Source organism: Nannospalax galili, unplaced genomic scaffold, assembly GCF_000622305.1.
Source record: "Nannospalax galili isolate Female #2095 unplaced genomic scaffold, S.galili_v1.0 scaffold799, whole genome shotgun sequence".
In the NCBI taxonomy this organism is placed as follows: Eukaryota; Metazoa; Chordata; class Mammalia; order Rodentia; family Spalacidae; genus Nannospalax; species Nannospalax galili.
In genome coordinates this window covers 70,186-97,910 of record NW_008343085.1, presented here as the reverse complement: position 1 = coordinate 97,910, position 27,725 = coordinate 70,186, and the positions used below count along the sequence as shown (strand labels likewise).

Genomic DNA, 27,725 nt, shown 5'->3' with positions numbered 1-27,725 from the left:
CCCTAGGGCTAGTGGGAGGGACAGAACAGCTAATGGGGGTGGCCAGAGATTACCACTGCCAGGAAGGGGCACAGCCTCAGGGAGCCAGCTCTGGGCTTGGGTTCAGTTCTGCCTTTCTTCCCTTGGCGCCAGGGGGAAACAGATGAGGCAGCAGGAGGCCCAGAAGTACACAATGTTTTATTGAAAAACTCAGGCTCAGCTCAGCCAGCTCCATTCCACTTGACTTGGTGGGTCTCTGCCCACAGCAGGCTGAGCCAGGTCTTCCTGTAGGCAGGTCAGGCTCAATTCCCTCCCTTGCTGCCCTTCCTCTCTTCTCTGATGGTGACATTCAAACAATAAATATACAATAAATAGCATTTCTGGGCCAGGCTGGGACTTCAAATTCCGTATCAGCCCCCACCAGTTTTCTCTAGTCAGGGTTGGCCCACACTGGGGTACTGGAGGGGAAAGTCTCCAAATCCTCCAGGGTCCACAGGTCCTCAGATCCATTTCCACTGTCAGGCCCAAGCTTGATTTCCCAGAAGACCTAGCAAAACTGGTCCAAGGCAAAACTGGGCAAAGCATAATAACTGGCAAGTAGGTGTGGATTATGAACTGTTGCCCTGGACTGTACACCCCAACTCCAGGCCACAAGCCTTCATCGGACTCAGGAGTAGATGGTAATGACTTCACGGCCCCCGCCTCGCACTAATAACACCCGCTCAAGGCCCTCAGTCAGCACCTCAAGGAATTCCATGTCTAGGGCATTAGGTCAAGGAGACAGCGAGCTACAGGATCAAGGGGCAACAGGGGCCACTTCCCACCCAGGGACACCCAGGGAGAGGATGGCTTCCCACTGTCAGCCTTTCCACAAAAAGATACAGTTTTCATCACCCTCGCTGTTCTTGGGTGGGCCTGGCATGTTCAGTAGGACCAGGCGGGCATCATGGGAGCGTGTGACAATGACTTCATTGAGCTTCACGGCAGTGTGCATACGCCGCACGTTGGATTGGTCCCTGCAGATAATGCAGTTGATCACAGGCCACTGAGAACCACCTAGCAAAATGGGCTTTGTCCCTGGCCCGCACAGCTTGCTTGCCCCCACCCCACCTTTATTCTAGATCTCAGAATGACTGGGTCTACACTCACGGCTTAATGTGCACCAGTTCCCGGAAGTTGTCAGGGGCACGGCTGGGGTCCCAGGGTTCAGCCATGTACTTGTCTCGTGTCCATGTCATCTGGATCTTGTCAGCCCCTGCTGCAGACTCATCTTCCTCATCTGAGTAAAGGCTCTCCAGCCGCAGGGCTGAGTGTCTATCCTTTACCAGCTGGGCCTGAGGACAACCAGAGAAGGCAGCCTCGGTGCCCTGAGAAAATGAGGGCCTGGTGGGCCCTACATGACCACCCTGCCTCTGGGGAATAGACATTGACTAGTTCAGGTAGGACAAGTGAAGTTTTTTTGTTTGTTTGAGACAGGTTTTCACTCAGTCCAGGCTTGCCTCAAATTCTGTATGATCCTCCTGTGTCAGCCTCCCAAATACTGGGATTATAGGCATGAGCTACTATGACCAGCTTTTTGTTTTGTTTTTTTTGGTCTTTTTGAAGCAGGGTCTCCCTGTAAGCCCCAGCTGTCCTGGAACTCACTATGTAGACCAGGCTAGCCTTGAACTCACAGAGATCCGCCTGCCTCTGCCTCCCGAGTGCTTGGGACTACAGGCGTGTGACACCACGCCTGGTGACCAGCTTTTTTTTTTTTTTAGAAAAAAAGATCTCACACTGTAGCCCAGGTTGGACTCAAATTTATGGCAATCCTCCTACCTCAACCTCCTGAGTGCTGGGATTACAGGTATGAGCCACCATGTCTGGTAAAGTGATCCCAAGTACTGGGATTATAGGCACGAGCTACTATATCCAGCTTTAAAAATATATATATTTATTTTTATTTTCTGTGTATGAATGTACTGCCTGTGTGTGTTAAGTGCACCCGTGTTGTGTACTGCCTGCAGAGATCAGAAGAGGGCATCAGATTCCTCTGGAACTGAAGTTACCGACAGTTGTTAGCAGTCATGTGGGTGCTGGGAATCAAACTCTGGTCCTCTGTAAAAGCAGCCAGTACCCTTAACCACTGAGTCATCTCACCAGCCCCACAGCTTTTTTTCTTTTTTCAAAGAAAAAAACAAGATCTCATATTGTAGCCCAGGCTGGCCTCAAATTTACGGCAATCCTCCTGCCTCAGCCTCCTGAGTGCTGGGATTACAACTATGAGCCACCATGCTTGGTCAAGTGAGTCATTCTGCTACCCCTACCTGACAGTATCTCCAAAGGCCTGATCCAGCCCCTTCCCCAAGCCTAAACCAAGACAGTCACTGACCTCTCGCTCCCGCTCAGTTTTGGTCAGCCTCATCTGCCGCAGCATCTGAGACCGCTGTTCCATCATCAGTGTGCGCTCATAGGTATATGCAGAGATGTCACTGTTATGCTGGGGAGACAGGAGATTGTGAGCATTGGGCTATATGGTAGTTGGGATCCTCCAGGGCCACAAAAGGGCAGGCAGCTCACCATCTCTACCACCTCCACTTCTGCCTCAAGGCGGAGGTGATACAGGAAGATGGCCAGATCCTTCTTCATCTGGATGCTGTTGTCGTCCATCTGGGCCACAGTGAAGATGCGCATCCGGCACTTCCTCCAAACCTGTGGTAATGGAGTAGGGGAATGGTTCAGTCACACCTAACTCGCCCAGGTGCCCAACCACCACGCCCCATCCATGCCCAACCACCTGGCACACCTTATGCTGGCGTAGCAGGAAGGGCAAAAGCATAAGCATGCCTCCGTCGTGCACGATCCACCACACATCAATGTGGCCCTCCAGGTAGCGTTCATGGTTGCTGGGGTAGAAAGCTATGTTCTTGGGCACCAGCAGGGCCAGGTGGGCAGCTGTGGTACAGCGCACAGTGTCTGGGGAGGAGGGGTACTACTGACTGCCAGCCTATGGCCCTCCAGTCTCTGCCACCTCACTTAACCCTGGCCCTTGGCCCCTGGCCCAGGTCAGGTGCCAGACCCTCACACACCAATAAAGGTCTTCCAGGCACGTGGGTCCTCACTCTGTCGCCAGCCGTAGGGCCAGCCCAGCACCACGGAGTTATGTCTCATGCCGCCCAGGCCGCAAGACTGGATGAGGTGGGCCAGCCCCTCACGCACTTTGCTGGCCACCACTACCTGGCAGAAGCCTTTAACTTTCTCAATCTCCATCATGTTCTTGATTGTCTGTGGAGAATACACCAGAGTTAGAAGGTAAGGCCACCAGCTTTTCCCTCTGTTGGGTTCTCTTCCAAAATTCTAGGATTAGTAGAAGAGGCCCTGGAGCAAGCTGCCCACCCATACGTTTCTAACTTTTTTATTTTTGGTCTTTTTTTTTTTAAGACAGGGTCTTCCTGTAGCCCCAGCTGGCCTTGAACTCACAGAGATCCACCTGCCTCTGCCTCTGAGTGCTAGGACCACGCCCAGCAGGTTCCTAAATTTTATGTGTGTATGTATTTTGTATGTGCATGTGCTGTCCATGCCACAGCATGTGGTGAACAGAGGACAACTCTTGGAAATGGGCTCTTTCTGCCACTTTGTAGGATTTGGGGATTTAACTTAGGTCATCAAGCCTGTGTACAAGCATCTCTACCTGCTGAGGCATCTTGCTGACCCACAGACCATATTTTTAAGATGAGGCAGCTATGCTCTCATTCTTGAAGATGGTAGCAGTGTTGTCCATCTGGCTAGCCATACTGTTCAGAATTTGTCCCTCCACTACAAGCCAGCTGTAGCCCAGAAACCATTGATCTGGCTTGGCAACCCCCTTCCCGCCCCTTCCTGGCAATTACCTGCTCAGCAGCCTGGGCTTCACCATAGCTCTCCAAGAAGCTGCCTTGGATGACAGAGCCAACAATTGTCAGGCCCTTCCCAGCCTTAAGCTGGGAGGCAAAGGTGAGGAGCCGAGGATACTTCACATGAAGGTCTTCATCTAGCTTTAGCAGCACCAAGAGCTGAGGCCTAAAGTGGTCAGATGGTTAGGCAGCTTGAGACAAGGGCCAGGCCTTTCCAAGGGGTCTTCCCTTAACAGAATGTGGGCTCCCACAAGTTTGGGTAGTATAAATCCAAGGGCTCAACAAGCAAAAGGGTGCCTCTTTTTTCTTTTTTGAGACAGGGTCTCCCTGTAGCCCCAGCTGGCCTGGAACTCACTATGTAGAGCAGGCTAGCCTTGAACTCAGAGACCCACCTGTCTTTGCTGGGACTAAAGGCGTGAGCCACCACACCCAGCTAAAAGGGTGCCTCTTACAACCTCCTGGAGGGAACCTATGGAACTTCGCACCCTCAACAATGCTCCCTAAACCCTAGATGATCCCTGTTCGTATGGGCATGAACTTACCGCCAGTTCTTGGTGTGAGGAGGCCCCTCTTCCAGCCTCAACAATGCATATCGGGCAGCACTCAGGGACAGGCCTCGAATCCCATCACCCCATTCCTTCTCAGCCCTATAGATGTCACCACAAGCAATTGAGCCCATTGTCTCAGCCAGATTTTCCTCCTTCCCTTTTCCGCTCTCTCCGGTCTTCCCTTCTTCCCTCATTTGAATGCTAAGCAAGTGCTCTATCATTGAACTACACCCCAGCTCCTTACCTAGGTATTTCTATGTGCATATAGGATAGAAATTGGCCAAGCCCTGAGTCGCAGCTGTCCCCATTTATGCACCCCTCCAAGCACCCATGGTAGAAGCAAAGGTGGCCCAGTCCTCCACCAACCCACCATTCAGATACCCACAGTGCCGGACAGGCTGTTAACAGGCTGACTGCAGCCTTTTGCTCACCCTTGGTACTCGATGTACTTGTAGATCATGCCTGCGATGAGCATCGCAACCAATGCGTAGTACCAGGAGGAGACAAACATAAGGGCCAGGCAGAGGCTCATGCCTAGGAAGGACAGTGCCCTGGGCCGGAGGTGGAGAGCATAAGAATAAGGGCTCCAGGCCACAGTCTGTCCCATGCTGTCCTGACCCACACAGATCACAAGTCACAAGCTGGGCACAAGGAGCAGGTCAAGGCTTCCAGTCCCATAATCTCCCTCTTCATAGTATTTCCAAGATCAAAAGCTTCCCAGGAAATGCAAGACTTCTGGTATGGGGCTCCTGGCCTCCCCAATACCCCCCATGCTGGGGAACTTGCCTCGGGTCCAGCGGGTACTCACCAGTGATAGTATTTGAATCGGGGCCGCCAGTTGGGAGTCCTCAGGAGTGTCTGCACAGCACAGGCCAGGTTCACAAACAGGTAACACATCAAAAAGAACCTGTGGCACCAGGAGGTGGTTGGTGCACAGCCAGCCCCTTTGGTACCTCTAGGTGCCTGATAACAGGCTATACTTAGAATACAAACTGGGCCATACCATGGTTCCTAACCCCTAGGAACCCACTCCTGTGGTCTGATGCAGATGGAACTATTCCCAAAATGTCCTAAGAGCCAAGTGGCAGAGGATGGGCAAGTACTGACCAGCAGAAGAGGTAGGAAAGGGACAAAGTCCAGGGATAGCGAGTGGAGAGCTGCAAGAGGACAGTGTGAAGGAATGCTGGGGAGTGCCTGGTGTGAGAGATGATGACATGATGAGATGTGGCCCGAGTAAGCAGGTGGGTAGGGTGGGGCTGTCATGCATTTGAGGATCAGGGAGAGCAAGTCAGAAAAAGATGACAAGGACCAAGTAAATTTTGGTCTGAGGTTAAGAAACAGGAGATGCTGTGCTGTGTGGGAGTTAGGACACAGGCAAGGCTGGCTGTGTAAGCCCTCCTGAGGAGTCAGTTTAGAACAGAGGGCTGAAGCTAGAGGCAGCAAACTCTCCCTCAGTGATGAAGAACAGGCAAAGAGTATCAGAGGGCAGGGATGCCTGTAAGGGGGTAAGTCCCAGAAGGGATGGCCAGCAAGAGCCACATGACAAAGGCTGAACCATTTCCTCTAACTTAGACAAGAGGGGTTGCCTATTGATACACCTGTGGCGAGAATAGTTTGAGGTGTGCACTTCTATGGGAAATGGGGAGAGCAAGAAGACAAGGGAGCTCTGATGTGACAGGCCTATGGGCAGGGGTGGAGCCTGCTCAGGAGGAAGGCAGCTCCGTTAGGCCTATAAACTGGGTGGGTAGTGAATGTAGGCCCTTCAGAACTGAACAAGCAAGGACTATCAGCCATGGAGCAGAATGAGTAAGGATCTCAACCTGGGTAGAGGTAAACATAGGAAATAAACAAACTGCCTCAGGGAGCCTTGGGAATCATGGTGAGCATCACTGGCACACTTATATCCTCAGCTGCTTCTAGGACTTTCAAAGTAAGCAACTTTGAAAATGATGAATGGGCAGTAGTTGCTTCAGTAAGACAAAAGGGACCAGGTGCCTGCCCTGCTGGAATGTGGATCTGTTGGCCTTCTGCTCTGTGGAGTCTCCCACCATGAGGCATGGGGCCTAGTGCCAAGCTGGCTTCTGAAAGCAGGGTAAGCTGAGCCCTGCCAGCTCCCCACAAAGCCCAGCCAGTTTTCCAGTGGCACCCTAGAAACCAGACAGGATCATTGGGAGGTGCTGGAGCCCCAGCTGAGTTTTTGAAGTTCAAGGAGCTTTTCCCAAGACCATCCTTGCCCTGTTCCCTACTCACATGGATAGAATAGGTGCCACCATGTCAAGGGAGGCAATGAGGATGCCCAGTTCTGCGATGAGCGCTGTCAGAAGGAGTGCCCATGTTGGCTCACCATTTGCTTTCCCATGGCCAAACACCTGTAGGCACAGGGGAAGGAACTGTTTCTACTACCGTAGTCCCATACCTGGGGCCCCAAGTCACAACCTGGTCTCCATCATCTCTGGTCTCCATCATTCCCCAGATCTCAGGCCCATGCCTATTCTTAGGGAGTCACAAGTTTCCCTGATTCTACTCATGCAGGTATCTCTGCTTTGGATGAATCACAGACAAACCATGAGGATTCTGGGTCTAAACAGCACTGCTAACAGCAGGAAGGATCAGGGAAGCTTTCAGTAGCTCCTTCTGGATAGCTGGCAAGGCCTGGAGCCACTGTTAACAGGCCACACTGCATTGGATTCTGCCTTTCCCCCTAGCTAATACAAGGAACTGGGAGCAGCCAGGCTGTGGGGTGTACAGAAGGGCTTACCCGGAGGAAGGGGATGATGTTATCCTTGGCAATAGCTTGCAATAGGCGTGGTGCCCCAGTGAGGCTCTGGAGGCCAGCACCACATGTTGAAAAGAAGGATCCAACAACAATGACCCAGGGCGAAGGCCAGGCCAAGGTGCCCACCACCAGGTTCCTGCTGACACCATCACCGTACCTGCAGAGGCCAGGCTCAGACCATACTTCTAGGAAGGAGCCACCCAAGTCCTGGGTGGGGTCACCCAGAGTAAGGAATGTCAGAGGTCAGGGAGGAAGGCTATGAGAGGAAAGGCAGAGCTCTAGCTTTTAGTGGAGATCAGTTACCAACCCCATCCTTGTATCCTTGCCTTTGTCCCGTCTTTGATTCTGATGTCACCATGGTTACATAGATCATTACTAGCAGCCAACTGCCTAAGATGTGTGGGACCATGGGTGATTGGGGAGGGAGCTGGTGTAAGGGCAGGAAAAGCTGACAGGGAGGGGCATAGCATACTCACTTGTCTCGGAGCACCACACCCTCAATGCAAGCACCAAAGAGAATCACACTGCTGAAGTCTGGGCTATATTAAGGAAGCTAGGCTTCTACCACACTGCAGAGTACCAACTCATTCCCAACACAAGACCCTTGTGACCCTCACAGCCACAGCCTCAGCCTGAGGTAGCTGAGGGTCCCATGGTAGGCACATGCATGACCCTTAAGTGTGTATATGTGCACAAGAGCATAAGGTATACATGTTTGCATGTGTTGGATTTTTTTTCTTTTTTGGTCTTTTTTTTTGGTATTCTTGACACAGGAACTCCATGTAGACCCAGCTGGCCTGAAAGTTTCTTTGTAGATCAGGCTTGTCTTGAACTCACAGAGATCCACCTGCTTCTGCCTCCCGAGTGCTGGGATTAAAAGTATGAGCCACCATGCTTGGTTACATGTTTACATGTGTGAGGTGTGCCTGTACACACTGACTGGCAACTTATACATCTGCCCCACAAGCCTCATGACTGGGAAAGGATACACACAAGTGAAGTGGTAATGATGGCCAGAATGGTCCCCACTGGAATAGACTTCTGGGCATCACGGAGGTCCCCAGAGCGGTTTGAGCCAGCCATGATGCCTCCAAAACCAGACAGAATTCCCTCAGGGATTCCCCAGGATTTGGGGCAGGGCTGAGTGGGTGGGCATGAGGGTCTTACCTGTTACAGAAGGGAAGAAGATGCCAACCAGCACAGTGAAAGATGTGGCGATGTCAGCTACCACATATAAGGACAAGCTTTCTTTCAGGCCAAGGGTGTCTGTGGAGGACAGCCCATACTTCTCCACAATCTCACCCTTCTCCAGGTAGGCACTCCACAGATTTTCTGTAGGGGGAGGGGTATTACCACTACAGCTCCACTGATTTCCACAGGGAAGTTTGGGGCAGCCCTGCTAGAGGTTACAGATACAGGGAAGTTCTGGGAACTCTGGGGACAGTTTGAATCCAATGGCTACAGTGTCTATCACAGGACAGTTCTGGCCAGAGAGAGGAAGCTTTCCTGTTAGAAATCTGACAAAGGTGACTGAACCATCATCAGCCAGAACCTCACCCCTGCCTATGTCCCAGACAGAGACCCTTTATGGTTCTTGTGGGAACATCCCCAGGCAGCATAGGAGGCTGGTAGCAGGAGGATGAGGGGCTGCCAGAATTTATGAGGGGCTGCCAGAATTTTCCAGAGGCTGCTGAAAGCTTGGGATGCTAGCCAGACAGGCTCCATTCACCCAGGAGCCTAGGCTAAGACAACACTGAAGAGCTGGGAAAACAGCCAGAACTGCCCCCATTCCAGAGCTGGCCATACAAGGATAGCTCTGTGCTCAGTTTTCCTGCTCAGTCCATAGGCTGGGAGACTGGGGGAAGAGCAGGGAGGACCCACCCTGGAGCACACCAGCAGCTGCCCCAGGTATGCCAGGGATCTCAGTCACATTGTTGAGCAAGAAGTAGGGGTCACAGGACTCAGCAGTTAGGTTGGGGCTATGGCAGAAGAAACTCCACAGTCGGGTGGTCACTGTCTCATTGTCTATCACAACTGTCTTGGCGCAGATGTCAAACTGGTCCCGAGACAGGGTCCTGTTGCCTAGCATGCATACCCTGTAAGGATGGAAGCATTGGCATCTGCTCAGCTGGAACCCTAGCCTGTTCCCACCCTGCAATCTTAGGGATCCAGGGTATCAAAGGCTGTTTACAAGTGTAATGGCTAGACAAATACCCCAGTTACTTACGGAAACACAGGCGGGTCAAAAATAGACTTGATGCCCCCAGCATAGATGGAAAAGATGGAGATGATCACACAGGCCAGGAAAAGTGAGGCAAATCTGTTCACATACTTGACACCAACAAACACCACCAAGGTCATAAAAGTCAGAAAAATGGTCCCGTACACCCGCATATTATTCAGGGTAGCACTTGACATGTCATGAGTGCCTGATGGGTGAAAAATGGCAGCTGGTGGAGCAATATAGGTCTGAAATAAGAAGACAGAAGTACTGGGTTTGATCTTCCTGTTTGGGGAGTGAAACCTGTCATTTTGGTTTTCTTTTTAAAAGTATATCTAAAAGAAGTCAGTCACTGAGGACCACATATTATGTGATTCCAGTATATGAAATGTCCAGAAGAGCAAATCCACAGAGAAAGAAAACAGTTTAGTGTCTGTCAAGGTGCTTTCCCAAGGGGACGGGATGGTGATGAAAATGTTCTAAAACTGATTGTAGTGATGGTTACAACCCTATGAATGTACTAAAAACCAGTAACATTTTCTTTTCTCTTTAGACTCTTGCTGTACAGCCCAGGCTGCTTCAGACTTGTAAATTTGTTACATTTATTATTATTATTATTTTTGTCTTTTTGAGACAGGGTCTCCTTGTAGCCCCAGCTGTCCTAGAACTTACTATGTAGACCAAGCTGGCCTCAAACTCACAAAGATCCGCCTGCCTCTGCCTCCCAAGTGGTGGGATTAAAGGCATGTACCACCACGGCCAGCCTACGTTTATTATTTTTGTGTGTACACATGCCATAGTGCAGGTATGGAAGTCAGAATACAACTTGAGGGAGACAGTTCTTGCCTTCTAGCATGTGGGTACCCAGGATCAAACTCAAGTCATCAGGCTTGACAGCAAGCACTTTAACCCACTAAGCCACTATCTTGCTGACCCCTCAGTTGCATACTTTTTGAATGGGTAGTGAATTGCTTGATATGTGAATTACATTTCAACAAAACTACTACTGAAAAAAGGAAAAGGAAAGGAAAGGAAAAGAAACAGAAAGGAAAGGAGGTATAGGCCTAGATGCCACCTTGTAGAAGGAAGGGCCAAAAAGAAAGTTTGAACACCAAAATAACGATAGTATTGGATTATACCCAATAACCCAGAGAACAAAATAAACATCCAGAAGCCCACAGAATTACACAGTTGAATAAACAAATACAATGGGGAGAAGGAACACATTTCCTTACAGAAGAATTCCAAATAATGCAGAATATGAGAAAGAGAAAACAAATTAAAAACTCAGAAGATCTAGACACAAGGTCCAGGCGGCTGATGGGAAGAGCCAGGCAGGACCTCTAAACAATCCTATTTTCTGGATCCTCAAGGGAGTACCTCTGACCCTGTGTTAGCCCCTCTACCCTTTCTCCCATTGGTCCAGGCACCCTGGGACTCAAGGACCTCCAGACAGAATTTGATGGCTGTTCAATCTGACTTAGGACAAGGGGAAAATAAATCTAAAGGGCCCTGGCATAGAGTCTAGGGGAGGCAGAGCTGTCCAGGGCCTGCACAAGCCTGGGAGGCTGTCTCTGTGTCCCCATCAAAATCTGTTACTTAGCTAAATAAATACTTGGCAGACTTCCATGGCCCAAACAGTATTTAGGTAGATGAAATATCCAGGCCAAGGTGAGAGCAACCAGGCCTCTTCCATGCCTGGGCCAAACTAGCACAAGAGTGAAGAGGCGGCTCAACTGAGCAATGGTCTTTTTCCCTTGAGGCCTCCCACGATAGAAAACCCCAGATCCTGGCCAGGGATGAGGAGAGTACTGATCAGGACTTTGCCTGACTCACCAGCAAGATCTCAATGGCTCCTAGAATATACATGGCTGCTGCAAATGTTGTTCCAAGGTAGAAGCACAGGCCCACAGCACCTCCAAATTCTGGTCCCAGTGAGCGGGAAATCATGAAATAGGAGCCACCAGCTACAGTGGAGAAAGTGACACAAGTTAAGGCTAGTTCTTCAATGAGGTCTGCCTCATGGCAAAACCCCACACCACCCAAAAGGATAAGGACCACTTTTCTCTTTCACAGACTAAGGCAGGATCCTGTTCATTTATTTTTATTTATTTATTTAAAAATATTTATTATTTTTATTTTATGTGTATGAGTGTATTGCTTACACATATGTAAGTGCACCCATGTTGTGCAGTGCCCATGGAGGTCAGAAGAGGGCCCTGTATCTCCTGAAACTGGAGTTACAGACAGTTGTTAGCTACCATGTGGATGCTGAGAATTGAACTCAAGTCCTCTGCAAGAGCAGCCAGTGCTCTTAACTGCCGAGCCATCTCTCCAGCCCGTCATTTTTATTTTTTGACCCTGTGGCCTAGCATAGATCTGCCCTGAATTTATGCTTCTGTCAGAGTCTAATACCCTTAGGTGACTGGCAGTCAACACTGGGCCCCAAGGTGGTAAGGACTAAGAGCGATCCTACGCTAGTACCAAATCCTCTCTGGTAAAAATCTGGTAATAGGAACCAAAAAATACAAGGGGAGAGTCAATTTCTTTTATGTTGTAACCCCACCTCTAGGACTCTCCTAAAGTAACCATCAAGGGTGTTAAGGCTGTTCACAACAGTGGTGCTTACAATGGTGAAAAAGAGGCTTGTGTGGTGGTGCATGCTTATAATCCTAGCACTCAGGAGGCAGAGGCAGTTCAGAACCAGCCTAATCTACATGTTGAGTTCCAGGGCAGCCAAGAAAACCAGAAAACACACACATCCCAAATAAAATAAGATGGTGAGAAAGTAGAATCCACATATAGGAGAGTAATTTCATAAACTGGTTATATACTAGCATAGAGAACCCTGCTTTAAATTTTTTTTCTAGGGGCTGGAAAGATGGTTCAGCAGTTTAGAGCACTGGCTGCTCTTGCAGATGACCTGGGTTTGGTTCCAGCGCCCAGATTATGGCTAACAACCATCTGCAGCTCTAGAATCCTGATGCCCTCTTCTGGTCTCCATGGGCATTGCATGACACAGGTGCATTTACATACATGCAGGCAAAATATTCACACACATGAAATTAAAAAAAAAATTTTTTCCCAAAGTCTGGGAAACACACACACACACACACACACACACCACAGACCAATACTTAACAAGCATCTACGACCATGTGCCAAAGGCTAACAGTAATGAACTTAACATGGTAAGATTATGGGTGCTTTTGGTTTTCCATTCTAAGCTTTCCTGTCCCTTTAAGCCTTCTTATGGTGAACACATATTGCACTTTCTTGGGAAGGGTGCATTACTGTTTTTGAGACAGGGTCTCACTGTGTAGCCCTGGCTGGACTGGAACTTGCTATGTAGACCAGGCTTGACTCAACGTCAGAGATCCGCCTGCCTCTACTTCCTGAGTGCTGGGATTAAAGGTGTGCAATTAAAAAATTTTTTTTTATTTATTATTTTTATTTTATGTGTATGCGTGTATTGCCTGCATGCAGGTAAGTGCACTCGTGTCGTGAAATGCCTGCGGAAGACAGATGAGGCTGTCGGATCCCCTAGAGCTGGAGTTACGGACAGTTGTTAGCTGCCATGTGGGTGCTGGGATTTGAACCCAGGTCTTCTGCAAGAGCAACCAGCGTTCTTAACCGCTGAGCCATCTCTCCAGCCCCCAAAAGTGTGCAATTTTTATATCAACAAAACATAACAGCAGTCTCAAATTGTGTTGATCAGGGAAGTTCCTAAATTGTCTTGGAGTTAGAGATGGGACCTCTCTAGAGAACTGCCTGCGGAGAGAGACAATGGAGGATAGAAGACAGATCAAGCTGGATTCTGGAACATGTACCCTGCAACAGGCAAGGGTGGGACTCACTCACCTGGAACCACACCATTGGTGGCGATGGCACTCATGGAGATGGCTGTCAGCAGGGTCTGTAGAAAAGAGGGCCTGGATGAGCAGCTCAGCTGGGTGGGCTCTGTGGGAGACCATGGCCCGTGCCCAGACCAGCCCTAGCCCACTGGGACACTCACACAGCAGCAGCAGATAAGCACGATGAGGAGGGCTTGCAGCACACCAGCCGTACCCACCATCCAGGTCAGCCTCAGGAACAGAATGACCCCAAAGATGTTCTGTAGACAGGGCAGGTACACCCCCATGAGGGTGCCCATGCTGGGTGCCTGAGTGGGCAGGAAAGGAGGGGACACAGAACATCAGAGAGGTCTAGATGTACCATGTAGAGAAGCCCCTAGCCACTCAGCAGCTCCCATACCTGGGGTCCAGTGGAGTGCAGGATGGGGGTGGGGGTGAAAGCTAGAATATCTTTCTCCTGACACATAGGAAGATAGTTCAGACTGGGAAGGTATGAGACCGGATTCTTCTTTTTAAATTTATCATTGCTGTATGGGTGTTCATGATGTGTGTGTGTGGGGGGCAGCGGTACACACATGCCATGGCATGCATGTGGTGGACAGAGGACAACCCTTGGAAGTCACTTCTCTCAAATTCAAGTCATCAGGCTTTTACTGCAAGTGGTTTTACCCATTGAGCCATCTTGCAGGCCAAGACCTGATTTTTTCTAAAATCCATGTGTAAGATTTGAACCTTACCCCTTCCCCTAAACTAAGGTATTGCCTCCTTCCCTTCCTCTTCTGTTGTATTTCTTCTTTTTTTATTTTTTTGTCTTTTTGAGACAGGGTCTCCCTGTAGCCCCAGCTGTCCTGGAACTCACTATGTAGACCAGGCTGGCCTTGAACTCACAGAGATCCGCCTGCCTCTGCCTCCCAAGTGCTGGGACTACAGGCATGCGCCACCACGCCCAGCTCTTCTTTTGTTTTTGAGATAAAATCTATCTATATAGCCCTGGCTGGCCTGGAGCTCACTATATAGACTAGAGTTGGTCTTGAACTTACGATGAGCCTTCTGTCTCAGCCTCCTGAGCTAGAATTATTAGGTGTACATCACCAATTCTGGCCCTTTTCTGTTTTTTGCTTTTTTTTGGAACAGGGTCTCACTCTTTAGCCAGGCTGGCTTGGAACTTACTGGCCTCAAACTTATGGCAATCCTTCTGTCTCAGGCTCCTGAGTGGTGAGATTACAGGAGTACACTGCCACATTTACATTCTGGTTTTTGTTCCACTTCTGGAAAAGGGGCCTGTCTCAGATCCCCACCATCTCACCTAACAGACCCCATCACTCAAGCCAAAGCCCAAAATATTGACCCTGTTCCTCCTTTACTCCAATCCCCTGACTCTAGTTCAAGTGGACAGAGTTCTGCCTCCCTGCTGCCCTTACATTGGCCTGCTTTGTCCTAGTCTTAGACCTTTGAACATGCAGCAGTATGCCTGGGGATACTGAGTGGTGCCTCCCACACCTGCCAGCCTCTCCACTCTAAAAACCAAGTTCAATCTCTTCATTCCTGTTGAAATCTTCTGCACTGCCCTCTAATCCTGTGTGTGGCATGTGGTCCAGACTCCTTGTCTGGGGTCACCAGCTGTACTCCATTACCTTCCTCATCAGCCCCAGTTCCAAACTACATTCTTCCCTTAGAACCTTTGAACCTAGGCATGTGGTAGGCTCTGCTCAGGAGGTAGGGACTACCTCACTGACTGGCAAACTCCTCTTCAGTGAAATCTCCTCTCCAGGAAGTTTAACTATCACCCTTCCCAGGAAGTTCCCTGGGGCTGAATGGACTGGGTGCTCCTGCATTCATTCCCTCAGCATCTGACATTCACTTCTGTGACAATGGTTATTCCAAGTCACAGTAATCAACAGTTTACTGGTATATCCATGCCCATGGTGCAGTAGACTTGGCTCATTTACTGTTCTAATACCAGTGAGTCTTACATGTCCCCAAAATGTGCTCCTGAACTCAGTGAATGGTGTCATGGAAGTCTCTTCCTGTTTTGGGAAGTTGCACAGACAGAACACAGACCAGGCTGTGGGCAGGTAAGGACACAGATCGGCAGGGCTTCTCAACTCTATAAGGGCAGGTGAGGGGCCAGCCAGGAAGCCATGGCAGAGGCTGTATACACAGAGGCAATACTGATGCAGCCCAGGGCAGAGAATCCCACAAAAGCCTCCTCTGTCCTGAAGCTGGGGGAGGAAGAACCCTCCTGAAGTGCCAGGTCTGGGCCTGAAGGACCTTCAGAAGAACCTGACAAAAACAAAAGCTTCCCCACACTGTCCTGCACAGTGCGGTACAGAAGAGACACACCTTATTCTGGGCTCCCTGGAGCCCTTCTCAGAGGACACCACCCACTGGATAGTGGTAATAGCAAGAGCTCCCAGTCCTATACCCATCTTAGGCTGAGTCACTCTGAGAAAAGGGCAGTGTGGGAAAGGGCAGGGCCGGAAATGCTTTTTGCATCCCTAAATAACCTCTGGCAGCCTCAGAAGGTCACTGGGCCAAAGTAGGAGTGGCTTCCAGTGAGAGGCTGCTTTTGGGTCCTGACGTGGTCTGATTGGAGACCCAACACCCTTCTGCTTCAAGCCTTCTTTTCTGAGGCCTATTGCTCTGTAACTTCCTATCAGATTTGGCCAGGTTCCTCCTCCCTCTATGGATAAGCCAATGAGGCTAGGACCCTCAGGTACCCTCTCACATCCTTATCCTAGGATCAGGTATGTAGAGTAGCAGAGGCTGGAGTCCAATTAAGCCAAAGGCCCACAGCCCCTCACCAACCCAGGTTTCTTTCACACACTCTTGCTGAGACATGCACAGGCCTTCCTTGAGGGCTTTTTCATTCCCAGCTACCAGTTTCCTAGCATGGCCTGAGGGGACAGGGATGAGGCTCTTACCAAAGGATTCTATCACCCACTGAACATTTTCTTAGAACTTGTGACTTCTCCTATAAGGATGCAAAGGCATGGCCAGAGACAGCAGTCTTTAGTTCAGAACATGCCAGCAAAATCACAACCAGCAGGAGAGGGTGGGGGTCAGGTCTGGGCCACCTCAAGATATTATCTGCCCTGTCTGAAGAGTGGGCTGGTTTGCCTAAGCAATAGGTGAGGGGTACACTTTTTTGGGGGGGCGGTCTTTTTGAGACAGGGTCTCCCTGTAGCCCTAGCTGACCTGGAACTCCTGCTATATAGACCAGGCTGGCTAGGAACTCACAGAGATCCACCTGCCTCTGCTGGGATTAAAGGTGTGTGCCACCGTCCCCAGCAGTAAGGATCTACTTTAACTTGGTCCACCCTCTCTCCTGGGCTGATCCCAGCAATGTCCACTTTTCACAAGCAGGTCTGAAGCTGATGACCTGGCCTTCTCTTAACCAGGAGTTATTCTGGCTTGTGCTGACCACCAAAGAGAATACTACAGCCAAAACTAGACCCCCGCTGCTTCTAAGCACAGCCATTTCCCAAACCTCAGGGAGGCAGGAGGTAGGAAGTGTCCCTTGCTTCCAAATAAAAAATATAGAAGAAATTCCCAACCCTCAGTTAAACCGGTCTATCAGACAGAGGGGCTAAACAAAGATGCAAAAATCATCCTAGGAGCTGGGAATATAGCTCAGTGGTAGACTGTACGTTTAGCATGCATAATGCCCAGGGTTCTATTCCCAGCAAAAACAAAATTAAAAAGATGAAAAGTCATCAGGTATGGTGTCACACACTTGTAATCCTGGTACTTGGGAGGTGGAAGTAGGAGAATCAGGAGTTCATGGCCAGCCTCTGCTACATATCGAGTTCAAGTCCAGCCCGAGTCACATAAGGCACCATCTAAAAAACAAAACCCAAACCCCAAACAAAACAAAGTCATCCTAAATAGTTAGTGGAGACTAAAGGACCAGAGGAAATGAGCAGGTAATAGGGACCAAAAAAGACAACCAGGGACCAGAAAAGAGGCAGGGAAGCCCTACAAGGAAGAAGGCTCCTATCACATACATGTCCTTCCCCCACAACAGTACTCAAGGAACCCAGGGCTGCAGAAGGCTCTGCCAGTGGAGACTTGGGTCAGCACAGTGAGCAGTCAGGTGTCGGGGGGGGGCACACAGGGAGGGTTTGTGTGTTTGTCACTTGTTCTAGATTGCACAGCCCCCAGGGATAAGTAGGTTCCTGGCTCCTCACTCTGGTGTGATGCCAGTGATCTGTCATTTCAGTTATCTATCTCACAGTAAACCTATAAATCTTTCTCCCAGTACTGTGCATCCATCTTAGTCAGTTAAGGACCTATCCCTCAGTTTCCTCATCTCAAAAAGAAGATTGGAAATTGTTGGGCTTAAGGAGCCAGGAGGCTGAATTAAAGACTTAGATGGGCAGTAGGCAGGGCTCAGAGGGGATTTTAAGAAAGAAGAAAAACATCTGGGCATGGTTGGCATGTACCTCTAATTCCAGTATTTGGGAAGTGAAAGACAGAAGTGGGAGGATCAGAGTTCAAGGTCATTATCAGCTACATAGTATGTTCCAGGACAGCCTGGGCTACACGAGACCCTGTCTCAAAAAACAAAAAACCTAAAGATGCTTAACAACTTTTTCTTTCTTTTTTCCTTTCTTCTTTTTAAAGATACCTCTGAAGCTGACTTGACTTAACCAGGAATTATCTTGGCTTGTGCTCACTGGCAAAAATACCACAGCCAGGATCAGACCCCAGATTCTCCTAAGCACAGCCAGTTGCCCAAGCTAGCCTAGGCTCAAGATTCCTCCTGCTTCAGCCCCTCCCAAATCAATGGGACTCCAGGTGTGTGCCATGCCAGGCTTCTGTTTCACAGCTTTGTTGTAAAGACAATATTCAAGAACCTGTGCCCACTTTTAAAGAGATGCCTTACATGCTGACAGCCAGTTATAGAGAGCTGCTGTTTTTGCTTTCACTTTTGAGACCTCCCTGGGCCTCTGCTCTTCCTAAGTTCCTTCTTAGCACAGCCTTTAAAGCCTCCTTCAGTGTAAGGCACTCAGTTCCCATCCTTCATGCTCACCATACCTGGCACCCACTGGCCCAGATGTGCTTAACCCCACATGAGGAAACATCCAGTTCAGTGGTGATCTGCTGCTTGTCTTGCCAGGCATGGCCCCTCTGCTGACACTGACTTACCTTGGCTGCTCTCTGACGGGCACCTTCTCCGCTCTCAGCTTCCTCATGTTCCTTGGCTCCCTGAGTGAGGTTGGTGTAGCTGACAAGCTTGCCCAGAAGAGACGACACCTTTGGGCGGATGTCCAGCTCCTCCTGTAAACAGAGCCACGGGGCAATATGGCAACGTGCCAGGCCAGCATCAGGATACCTGTGTGTAACCAGCATCCTGGCTGCTGACCCAGTGCCAAGCCCTGAGGCAGGCCTGGGCCTGATCCCAGCTCTCGCCTGGGGAAGCACAAGCCAGCCAACTGGACAGGTGTGGGCACCACACCCCAGTAGGCGGCACTCAAAAGGCTCAGTACTGCTTCTCTCTGCCCCACCTTTGCTGCAATCACTGCCAGCCCATTTGTGAAAACCACTCGCCTCAGGGGATAGGGAAGGGCAGGACTAGCAGGCAGACAGGCAGGCAGACAGGCAGGCAAGTAAGCCACACACTTCATCCTTCCTGCTTGGCTACTTTCCAGCTATGACTGGGTCTCTGGGATTCACATCTTCCTCAATTCATACATACATACACACACACACACACACACACACAAAGCCACCCCAGACACCTCAGGAAACACCAAGAAACACAAAAGAGGGATGTCTGGGAACAAGTGTAATTTGTTGTCTGCTTAAACCCTGGACCTTTCTGGTTGATGTCCCCAGGCCCTGGTCTATGAATAACCTGCTTCAGTCTCTGAGGTAGGATGCTTGCCCTCCTCTCCACCCTCAGGTGAAGGCAGGTCTTAAAGACTCCCAGAGTTCAAGACTGACCCCTTACAGAGGTCTAAGCTTTCCCTGGCCTTGTGGCCTTAGCGCTGTGACTCTACCTGCCTTCTGTCCACATTTAGTCTTTCCCTGTTCATCAATTCTTTGCTGACCCTATACACAGGGAGCCTGGTTGGGAGTGAGGAGGAGACCCTTTGAGTATGTGGGGATTAAGAAGCTTACATTATTTGACTGTGAGGCAGATGAATGTATGGGTTCAGAGTTTAGGAATCTGAACCATGTCTTAAATTCAGATCTTCTCAGCTTGGGTTTAGAAAAGAAAAAGGTCAAGTTGAGAGGCACAAATGTAGGAATCTTTCCAGAGTAGTGTCCACTGAGACAGTAGTTGTAAAGGGAAGAGTTGTACTGATGCTGGAAGGAAAACTGGCCTCTGTAAACAAGAAGGGAACAGAGTTGGAAGAGCCAATTAGGAAAGAAAAGGAAGACTATTCATGGGAGAGAGCAGAACAGAGGACTGGAGGAAGTCCTAAGAATGGAGGGGAGAAGGAAGCCTGAGGACACAGTCACCTTGGTAAGGGCCTGCAAGGATTTGAAGGTGAACAACCCTGTAGATGACAGTGGAGGTGGGGTTGTGAGTGGCCTCTGGGAAAGCAGTTTGAATCGAAAGGGTCAACAAAACCACAGTGGAGCTGCCACCAGGTGGAGGCAGACAAAGGGGGACTAGAAGTGGAGCCAGTTTGCTGCTCAGCTGAGAGATCCACCTGTCCCCACACCTGTGGCCCAGAATGGCTCCCCAGGTACCTCAAACAGTGCCAGGTTCCTGTCATAGTAGTCACTTCCTCTGGAAGTCTCCAAAGGGCAAAGGAAAGGGCTGTTCTCTCTGTGGTTACCCTGTCCTGTGGAGAGAGAGGAAAAGAATCCCAGTTAGGTGCTCCTAAGGCCCCAGCCTGTACTACACTCTAGAACATCTATGAACTTGATCTTAGCCAAAGGCTGTGAAATGATAAACATTTATAGACTGTCTCTGTAAAACACTTCGGAGACCACAGCATTAAGACGATGGGTCTCTGTTTTCCCCATCAGTCTCCCTCCCCCACCCCCTGCCCTCCCCTTTTCTGTTTTTTGTTTTGTTTTGAGACAGGGTCTCCTTGTAGTCCCAAGTGGCCTGTAAATAACTATGTAGACCAGGCTGGCCTCTATCCCAAGGAGATTTGCCTGATTTGGCCTCTGAGTGCTGGAATCAAAAGCTGGGATGATAGGCATGTGCCACCTGGCCTGACACAGTCAGCCTTCTTGAAGGGCCATAGATAATGGAGGAATAGCCAGTAATCAAATACCTGGGCATCATTCCCTGTAGCTGAAGACATCAATGCCCCAGAGGCACACAAAGGCCAGCAGGCTTAAGAGAGGGGCAGAGCCTGCTAAAGAGGCGGGGCCAGGCTATGATCCACCCTCAAACCCCACCTCCCTTCTCCCCACCAATCTGGATTACCTAGGATGCCAGGCACCATGCTGCCCTCCAGATAGACAAAACCACCCAGAGAGCCTTTGGCTGTCATGGCCCACTGGGGGACCTGCGAGCTACCCCACCATGCACCTCGTGAGGCACCCTGGAGGACAGCCCAGAGCATGCTGGGAGTTGGGGCCAACCTCACATGTGTACAAAGAGCCAGAAACAGCCATCCAGAAAGCCAGGAACTGCCTGGGTCTTGGGTTGAGTAGAGTAAAAGCAGGAGCGTGGGCAGCTGTCAGGAGCCACCCACTGGCTCTTTGGTCCCCAGATTCAGGCAGTTTGCTCCAGAACAGGTGAGAGGCCCACTCCAGCCTCCACTCACCTCTCAGACTGGCAAAAAATGTGCCTCATCTCCTAGATGACTCAGACAAGAGCCAGGGCACATTCTTTCTACATATTTATGCTGCGTGGGGAATCAAACCCTCGACCTCATGGAGCTAGTGCTCTACCACCGAGCCACAAAACCATGCTCACTCTTTCTTCTACCCCTCCCAATAGGGTCTCACTTTGTAGCCCAGGCTGGTCTCAAACTTGTGGTAATCCTCCTGCCCCAGCTTCCCAAATGCTGGGATTACAAATATAAGCCATCATGCCTAGCTCTCATGAGCTTTTTGGTGTATGTATGTGTGCATACCTATGTATGTATCAGAGGTCAACATCAAGTTTCTTTCTCATTCTCCACATTATTTTTTTAAAATACTTCATTATTTTTTTATGTATATGAGTGTATTGCCTGCACGTATGTGAGTGCACCCATGTTCTGCAATGCCTCAGAGGTCAGAAGACGGCTTCGGATTCCCTGTAACTGGAGTTAAGGATGGTTTGTAGCCACCATGTGGGTGCTGAGAATCAAACCCGGGTCCTCTGCAAGAGCAATCAGTGCTCTTAACCACCGAGCCATCTCTCCAGCCCCTCTCCACATTATTTTAAAAAATATTTTATTTATTATGCCAGGCATGGTGGTGCACACTTGTAGTCCCAACACTTGGGAGGCAGAAGCAGGTGGATCTCTGTGAGTTCGAGGCCAGCCTGATCTACATAGTGAATTCCAGGCCAGCTGGGGCTACAGGGAGACCCTGTTTCAAAAAGACCAAAAAAAAAAAAAACCCAAAACCATTTACTATTTTTATTTTATGTGTATGAGTGTATTGCCTGCATGTATGTAAGTGCACCTATGTCGTGCAATGACTGCAGAAGGTACTGGGAATCAAACCTGGGTCCTCTGCAAGAGCAGCCAGTGCTCTTGACCCTGAGCCATGTATCCAGCCCTTTTCCACCTTGTTTTGAGACAGGTTCTCTCACTAAACTTGAAGCACACCAATTCGGCTAGAGTAGCTGGCCAGCAAACTGCAGGAATCCTCCTGTCTCTGCCTCCCCAGCACTGGGATTACAAGCACATGGGGCACCCACCTTTTCAACATGGGTTCTAATGATCTGAACTCAGGTCCTCATGCATATATAGCAAGCACTTTCCAAGGGAGCCATCTCCCCAGCTCTCATGCACATTTTTATAAGCCTGCCTTAATCCCTAAAGCTCAGCTGTTTTTTCTGGCTTCATCTGTCCCTTATACGCCTCAGTGGGTAATATTCCCAGCTTTCCACCAAGCAAGCAGAAGACCTTAGACACTCCTTTCTGGATGCAGTGTCCCGCTTCTCTCCAAGATAGCCTGGTATCTGTAGCCCTGGCTCAAGGTCTCACAGCAAATGGGGAGCAGACCATGGATTCAAAGTCATGTGTTGATGGCAGTACCATACAGTTTTGAGGGTAGATAGGTTAACATGCTGTGCCAAGATGGGAGTGGCAACCAAAGTGTCATCATTAGCCTAGGCCAGTGGTGTGGTATTATTGGACTAAGTGCTGGTTATACTGTCAATCTTTTCTGTGCGAACAGGCCACCACTCATTTCTCTCATTTGCATCTGAGGCTGTTCTTTGATGCATCCTTCATCTGAAACTTTTTGTTGTATGTGGTTTAAGTTGTCTTCTTGGAGCCCACAATCACTCAGCAGGTGCCCAGGCTGGCTTCAAACTCCTTATGTAGTCAAGGATGGTCTTGAACTCCTGATCCTCTTGCTTCCTCCTTCCAGGTGCTGAGATTCCAGGTGTGTGCCACCATACTTGGCTCTCAGTTCCCACATGTGATGACTGCACATAACTCAATGGGAATGGTGGGCAGTCATTTCACCCCACCAAGTCCTGTTAAAGCCCAGGGTGATCATGTAGCTCATCAGACACTCTGTGACATTTGTGCTAACTCCTATGCTTATTGGGGATAAGAAATCAGAAGAAAAATAGCAAAACCTAGTCACAGCTGCCTTTTATATAAAAAATTCTTCAGTGAGAGGCCTCTGAAAATTACTCTGATTTTTCTAACAAAAACAAAGCAATAGTGGCTAGAGAGATGGCTCAGCAATCAAGAGCACTGGCTGCTCTTGCAAAGGACCCAAGTTCAGCTCCCAGCATCCACACAGTGGTTAATAACCATCTGTAACTCCAGTTCCAGGGGATCTGACACCTTCTTCTGGCCCTCACAGAGTTTTGCACAACTTGGGTGCACTTACATACCTGCAGGCAAAACACTCATACACATAAAATAAAAATAAGTAAATCATTTAAACAAACAAAAAAACACACTGCCACCACCATCAACAAAAACAGGTGTCTCTTTTGAATAAATCATATTTTTCATTTTATCAGAAAATGGCAGCTATACAGCCCATCTTACTTCCCTTTCTGCCTTGACTGCTAGGCATCTCCAACCTTAATTTGGTCCTTAGATGCAATCATCAATTTATTTATTTTTAAAATATTTTATTTTATTTATTTATTTTTGTCTTTTTGAGACAGGGTCTCCCTGTATGCCCAGCCGGCCTTGAACTCACAGAGATCCACCTGCCTCTGCCTCCCGAGTGCTGGGATTAAAGGCGTGCGCCACCATGCCTGGCCTAAAATATTTTATTTTTATTTTATGTGGTATGAGTGTATTGCCTGCATGTATGTAAGTGCACCCATGTCATGCAATGCCTGAGGAGGTCAGAAGAGAGCACTGGATTTTCCTGGAACTGGAATTACAGACAGTTGTTAGCTGCCATGTGGGTGCTGGAAATTGAACCTGAGTCCTCTGAAAGAGTAGCCAGTGTTCTTAACCACCAAGCCATTTCTCCAGCCCCAAAGTCATCAATTTAATGTCAGGGTTTTTGCCTCCTTCCTCTGCATCCTTTCAGAAGGCATTTTATTATTATTATTATTATTATCATTATTATTATTTGGTCTTTTTGAGACAGGGTCTCCCTGTAGTCAAAACTGGCCTGGAACTCACTATGTAGACCTGGGTGGCCTTGAACTCACAGAGATTTTCCTGCCTTTGCGTCCTGAGTACTAGGATTAAAGGTGTGTGCCACCACACCTGGCTCAGAAGGTACTTTTGTTGCACAGCTCTGAACCTTTTGTGGAAAGAGTCTGGAAATGAATTACAAATTATTCTAAATGCACACACCACAGGCTGTCCCACTACTGTCACTATGTGTTTCTGAGGAGAATGCACTATTATCTAGAAACTGTTGATCTGGGTATGGTGGCATATCCCTGTAACTCCAGCCTCTGGGAGGCTGGAGCAGGGAGGATCCTGAGTTCAAGGTACATGTGGGCTACATAATGGTTTTCAAGGACAGCCTGGACTGCAGAGTGAGTTCCTGTCTCAAAAAACAAATGAAAAAGTTAAAGGAGGACTAAGGATGTAGCTCACTTGGTAGAATGCTTGCCTACTAAGCTCAAAGCCTTGGGTTCAGTCCCTCACACCAAATAAAACTGAGCATGGTTCCAGGGGATCCAACGCCCTCTTCTGACCTCAGTAGGCATTGCATGACACAGGTGCACTTACATACATACAGGCAATACATTCAATCACATAAAATAAAAAAATAAAATATTTAAATATAATAAATAAAATATTAAACAAAAACGAGCATGATGGCTGGGTGTGGTGGCACGTTTTTAGTTCCAGCACTTGGGAGGCAGAGGCAGGTGGATCTCTGTGAGTTCAAGCCCAGCCGGGTCTACACAGTGAGTTCCAGGACAGCTAGGGCTACAGGAAGACCCTATCTCAAAAAAAAAAAAAAAAAAAAAAAGTTCAAGGTCATCCTTAATTTCCTATCAACTTCAAGGATAGCCTGAACTACAGGAGACCCTGTTTTGAAAAAAGGCTAAGGAGCCAGGCATGGTGGCGCACACCTTTAATGCCAGCACTTGGGAGGCAGAGGCAGGTGGATCTCTGAGTTCGAGGCCAGCCTGGCCTCCATAGGTAATCCAGACCACCTGGGGCTACAGGGAGACACTGTCTCAAAAAGACCAAAACAAAACAAAACAAAACAAAACAAGAAGGAAAAAAGGCTAAGAAAAAAAATTCTAGAAACTGTTGAGCTGAGCACACAGCAGTATCCCCCTTCCATGACCAAATGATCCCTAGCCCTACAGCCATCACTCCAAGGTAGCTCAGAGCACTTCTAAAAGTTGTGTCCTATCCTTACAGCAACCGACTGGTACATGTAATTTACCCCTTTTCAGGGATAAGAAGTTCAGGGTCTACCACAGCCAAGCAGGAGCTGAGCAGCAGGTTTTCTTTTCCTGTTCTAGACCCCAGTCCATTTAGAGAGCACTTCAGGGTATAGCACAATATTTTTACAAAGAAAAGAGATCTGGGATATGTAATTTGGCCAGTGTGTGGATACCCCAGCCTCTGTGTGTTCAGATGACCAGCAGTCTGGCTTGGATTCCTGGCCCTTCCTGTGTGACCCAGGGAAAACTGCTTACCCTCTCTTTGCTGCTTGGTCATCTTCTATGAAGTAGACAAGTAGCTCTTCCCTCTTCTAGCTTCCATGATGCACAGAAGAGGGACTGTCTGGTCTCAGACACAAGCAGGCACTTTTTAAGAGTTCCACAAAGCCTCATTTAAGGACCGCTCCCATAGGATTATGGGAATATGAGAGGGTCTAAGCAGTACCTCAGGTCTATACTGCCCTCAGCTTCAAGCTGCCCGCCCTGGACTCAGCTATTCCAAAAATTCCAGGGCAGGTTTGGGCATGCCTGCCTACCAGGCCCAAGCTGTTCAGACACTAGCTGAGACCCCAGTGAGCCAGAGCAGAGCCTAGGCTGGGGGCTTCCTGTGCAATCTGAGAATGCCCCAGTGGCAGGGAGTGACCCAACTGACACTCTTACTTCCTATGTTCATGGCATTTGCCTGAGGTGCCCTTTCAGGACCTCCCCATCACTGCCACAGGCCAGCTGGATGAGTAGGCCTATATGGTCCCTCAGAGCAAAAGAGTGGATTTGAGCTGGAGCAGGAAAAGTCCCAAGAAGGGGACCTGAGGCTAAAGAGTTCTATGCTCTCTGACTCTTTGCCATCCCCACCAAGAAAAAAATCACTCACCGGGGTGCTGCAGGGTATCCCCCATGCTGCAGACACAGCCACAGTCTGGCTGAAAAGGAGTAAGAGGAGGAGAAAGAGGGGGTAATGGGAGGAGCTGGCCTAGCCAGGAGATCTGGTAGGACACAGCCAGCAGCCAACAGAGCTCCAGGTCACTCCTGTCATCCTGTGAACGACTAAGGTGGGGCCAAAGGCAAGTCTCAGCTCTGCCACTGGTCCAGGCTGATCCTAGGGATGCAGTTCAGTGCATCCTCTGGGGACAAATATTCTTCCAGGCCTAGCAGAGCAGGGAAATTGGCTCTTGCTCTGACCCCTTGGACCAGGCTAGGAGCAGCCAGGGACACTGGGCAGGGGCCACTCACACACAGCTGTGAAGCCTGAAAACCTTCCATGGCACTATCCTATGCTACATCTACACATGGCAGTTAGGTGGATACAGCCACCATTCACATCAGGATCACCTCAGATGTGTCACCATCACAGATAGAAGAGGTTAAGATAGCATCACTTGACACAACATGCATTTATCTTTCCATTACTGTCTGTCAGACATCACAGGCAGATCCACAGGTATCAGTAGCTATGAGAATGCCCTGACCTGACCCTGTCTTCATTCTGTGATACCCACGGCTACACACGTGCATTTACACATGCATATACAGCTACAGAGACAATGTCTCCAGTAGCGTTCATATTCCAAGTGAGATGGGGAAAAGAAACACTGGAAGAAGGGAAGGGCTCACCTCTAGGCCCAGCCCTTAACACCCAGGTTCAGGGTTTGAATCCCACTGGGGACAAGTTACATAACTCTTCCCCGCCTCCCTTCACTCCTTCCTAAATGCAAGTAACAGAACCTGTCCCATGGGGGAGGCTGTGAGGATTAAAACGAGTTGCTTCACGTTGTACCTAGACAAGCCTGGCCCAGTGTGAGACTGCTCCCCAGATGCCCGCTGTACCTACAGAGCTAGCCCAAAGCCAACAGAGGCCCCTTTAGCGGGCACACCCGACCAGACAGCAGGGAGGCGGGGGACGGAACGGGCCCAACAAGAGAGGAGAGGTGAGTCACAGGGGAAGAGACGCTGACTCGCAAGAGGATGGGGGCGATTCTCAGAAAGTGCCATCGAGGCTTCTGATGAGTAGTCTGAGCCAGGGGCGCACGTTGGACACCAGCCGGCGCTAGACAGCTCGCTGGCTGGCCTCCCTGGGCGGCCACGTCTGCAGCCCCAGCCCGCAGCCCGCAGGGGAGGAGCTGGGGTGGGGAGCACGGCTTGGCCGGGGAGTCCGCTCCGTAAGATTCATCCACCTGCGAGCGCGTGGAGCAAGGAAAGTGGAGGACCTACGCTCGCGAGGTCCGGCGGCGCGTACGGCGCGGCTTCTGCGTGGACGCCCCCATTCCCGGCCAAGGCCCCCTCCAGGCGCGCCCTCACCGTCTGAGTCCTCCCGCTCGGCGCGCTCCCCGTAGTCCACCCAACTGAGCCCCTCGAGGTTGTCATAGTCGCCGCGTCGCGGCCCGTCCACCGGCACCACAGTGAAGTGAGGCATCGCGCGCGCTCAGCTTGCCGTCGCGGCCTTTTGCCGGGTGCCCCGCTGCCCCAAGCCGGCGAGTCCCGCCCGCTCGCATTCCTCCCCGCTGCGC

General features: G+C 49.7%; 1 protein-coding gene across 3 annotated transcripts; it reads right to left on the bottom strand.

Annotated features, from left to right (window-relative positions):
* Nucleotides 1-156: 156 nt before the first annotated feature.
* On the bottom strand, nt 157-27,725 carry Slc12a4 (solute carrier family 12 member 4). Of its 3 annotated transcripts, none has more exons than XM_029566405.1 (24): nt 27,517-27,725; nt 19,956-20,050; nt 18,402-18,533; nt 13,412-13,558; nt 13,258-13,312; nt 11,233-11,363; nt 9,403-9,644; nt 9,057-9,271; nt 8,343-8,507; nt 8,165-8,263; nt 7,652-7,709; nt 7,158-7,332; nt 6,650-6,768; nt 5,208-5,306; nt 4,831-4,950; nt 4,394-4,498; nt 3,849-4,017; nt 3,048-3,243; nt 2,765-2,934; nt 2,539-2,670; nt 2,351-2,458; nt 1,129-1,391; nt 862-995; nt 157-738 (listed from the first exon to the last, which is right to left on the bottom strand). In XM_029566405.1, the coding sequence occupies exons 1-24, from the start codon at nt 27,629-27,631 to the stop codon at nt 647-649; spliced, it is 3,336 nt and encodes a 1,111-aa protein (XP_029422265.1). In that variant the 5' UTR covers nt 27,632-27,725; the 3' UTR covers nt 157-646. The 3 variants fall into 3 exon arrangements, with proteins under 3 accessions (XP_029422265.1, XP_029422266.1, XP_008837271.1); XM_008839049.2 differs by having other exon boundaries at nt 159-738; nt 1,129-1,313; nt 27,517-27,706; XM_029566406.1 differs by lacking the exon at nt 4,831-4,950.

Coding starts and splice junctions, on each gene's coding strand:
- Slc12a4 (XM_029566405.1), bottom strand. CDS start 27,631: ATGCCTCACTTCACTGTGGTGCCGGTGGACGGGCCGCGACGCGGCGAC. Junction 9,645..11,232: donor GAGCCATTGAGATCTTGCTG/GTGAGTCAGGCA, acceptor TTCTTATTTCAG/ACCTATATTGCTCCACCAGC. Junction 7,333..7,651: donor GGTGTGGTGCTCCGAGACAA/GTGAGTATGCTA, acceptor TGGCCTCTGCAG/GTACGGTGATGGTGTCAGCA.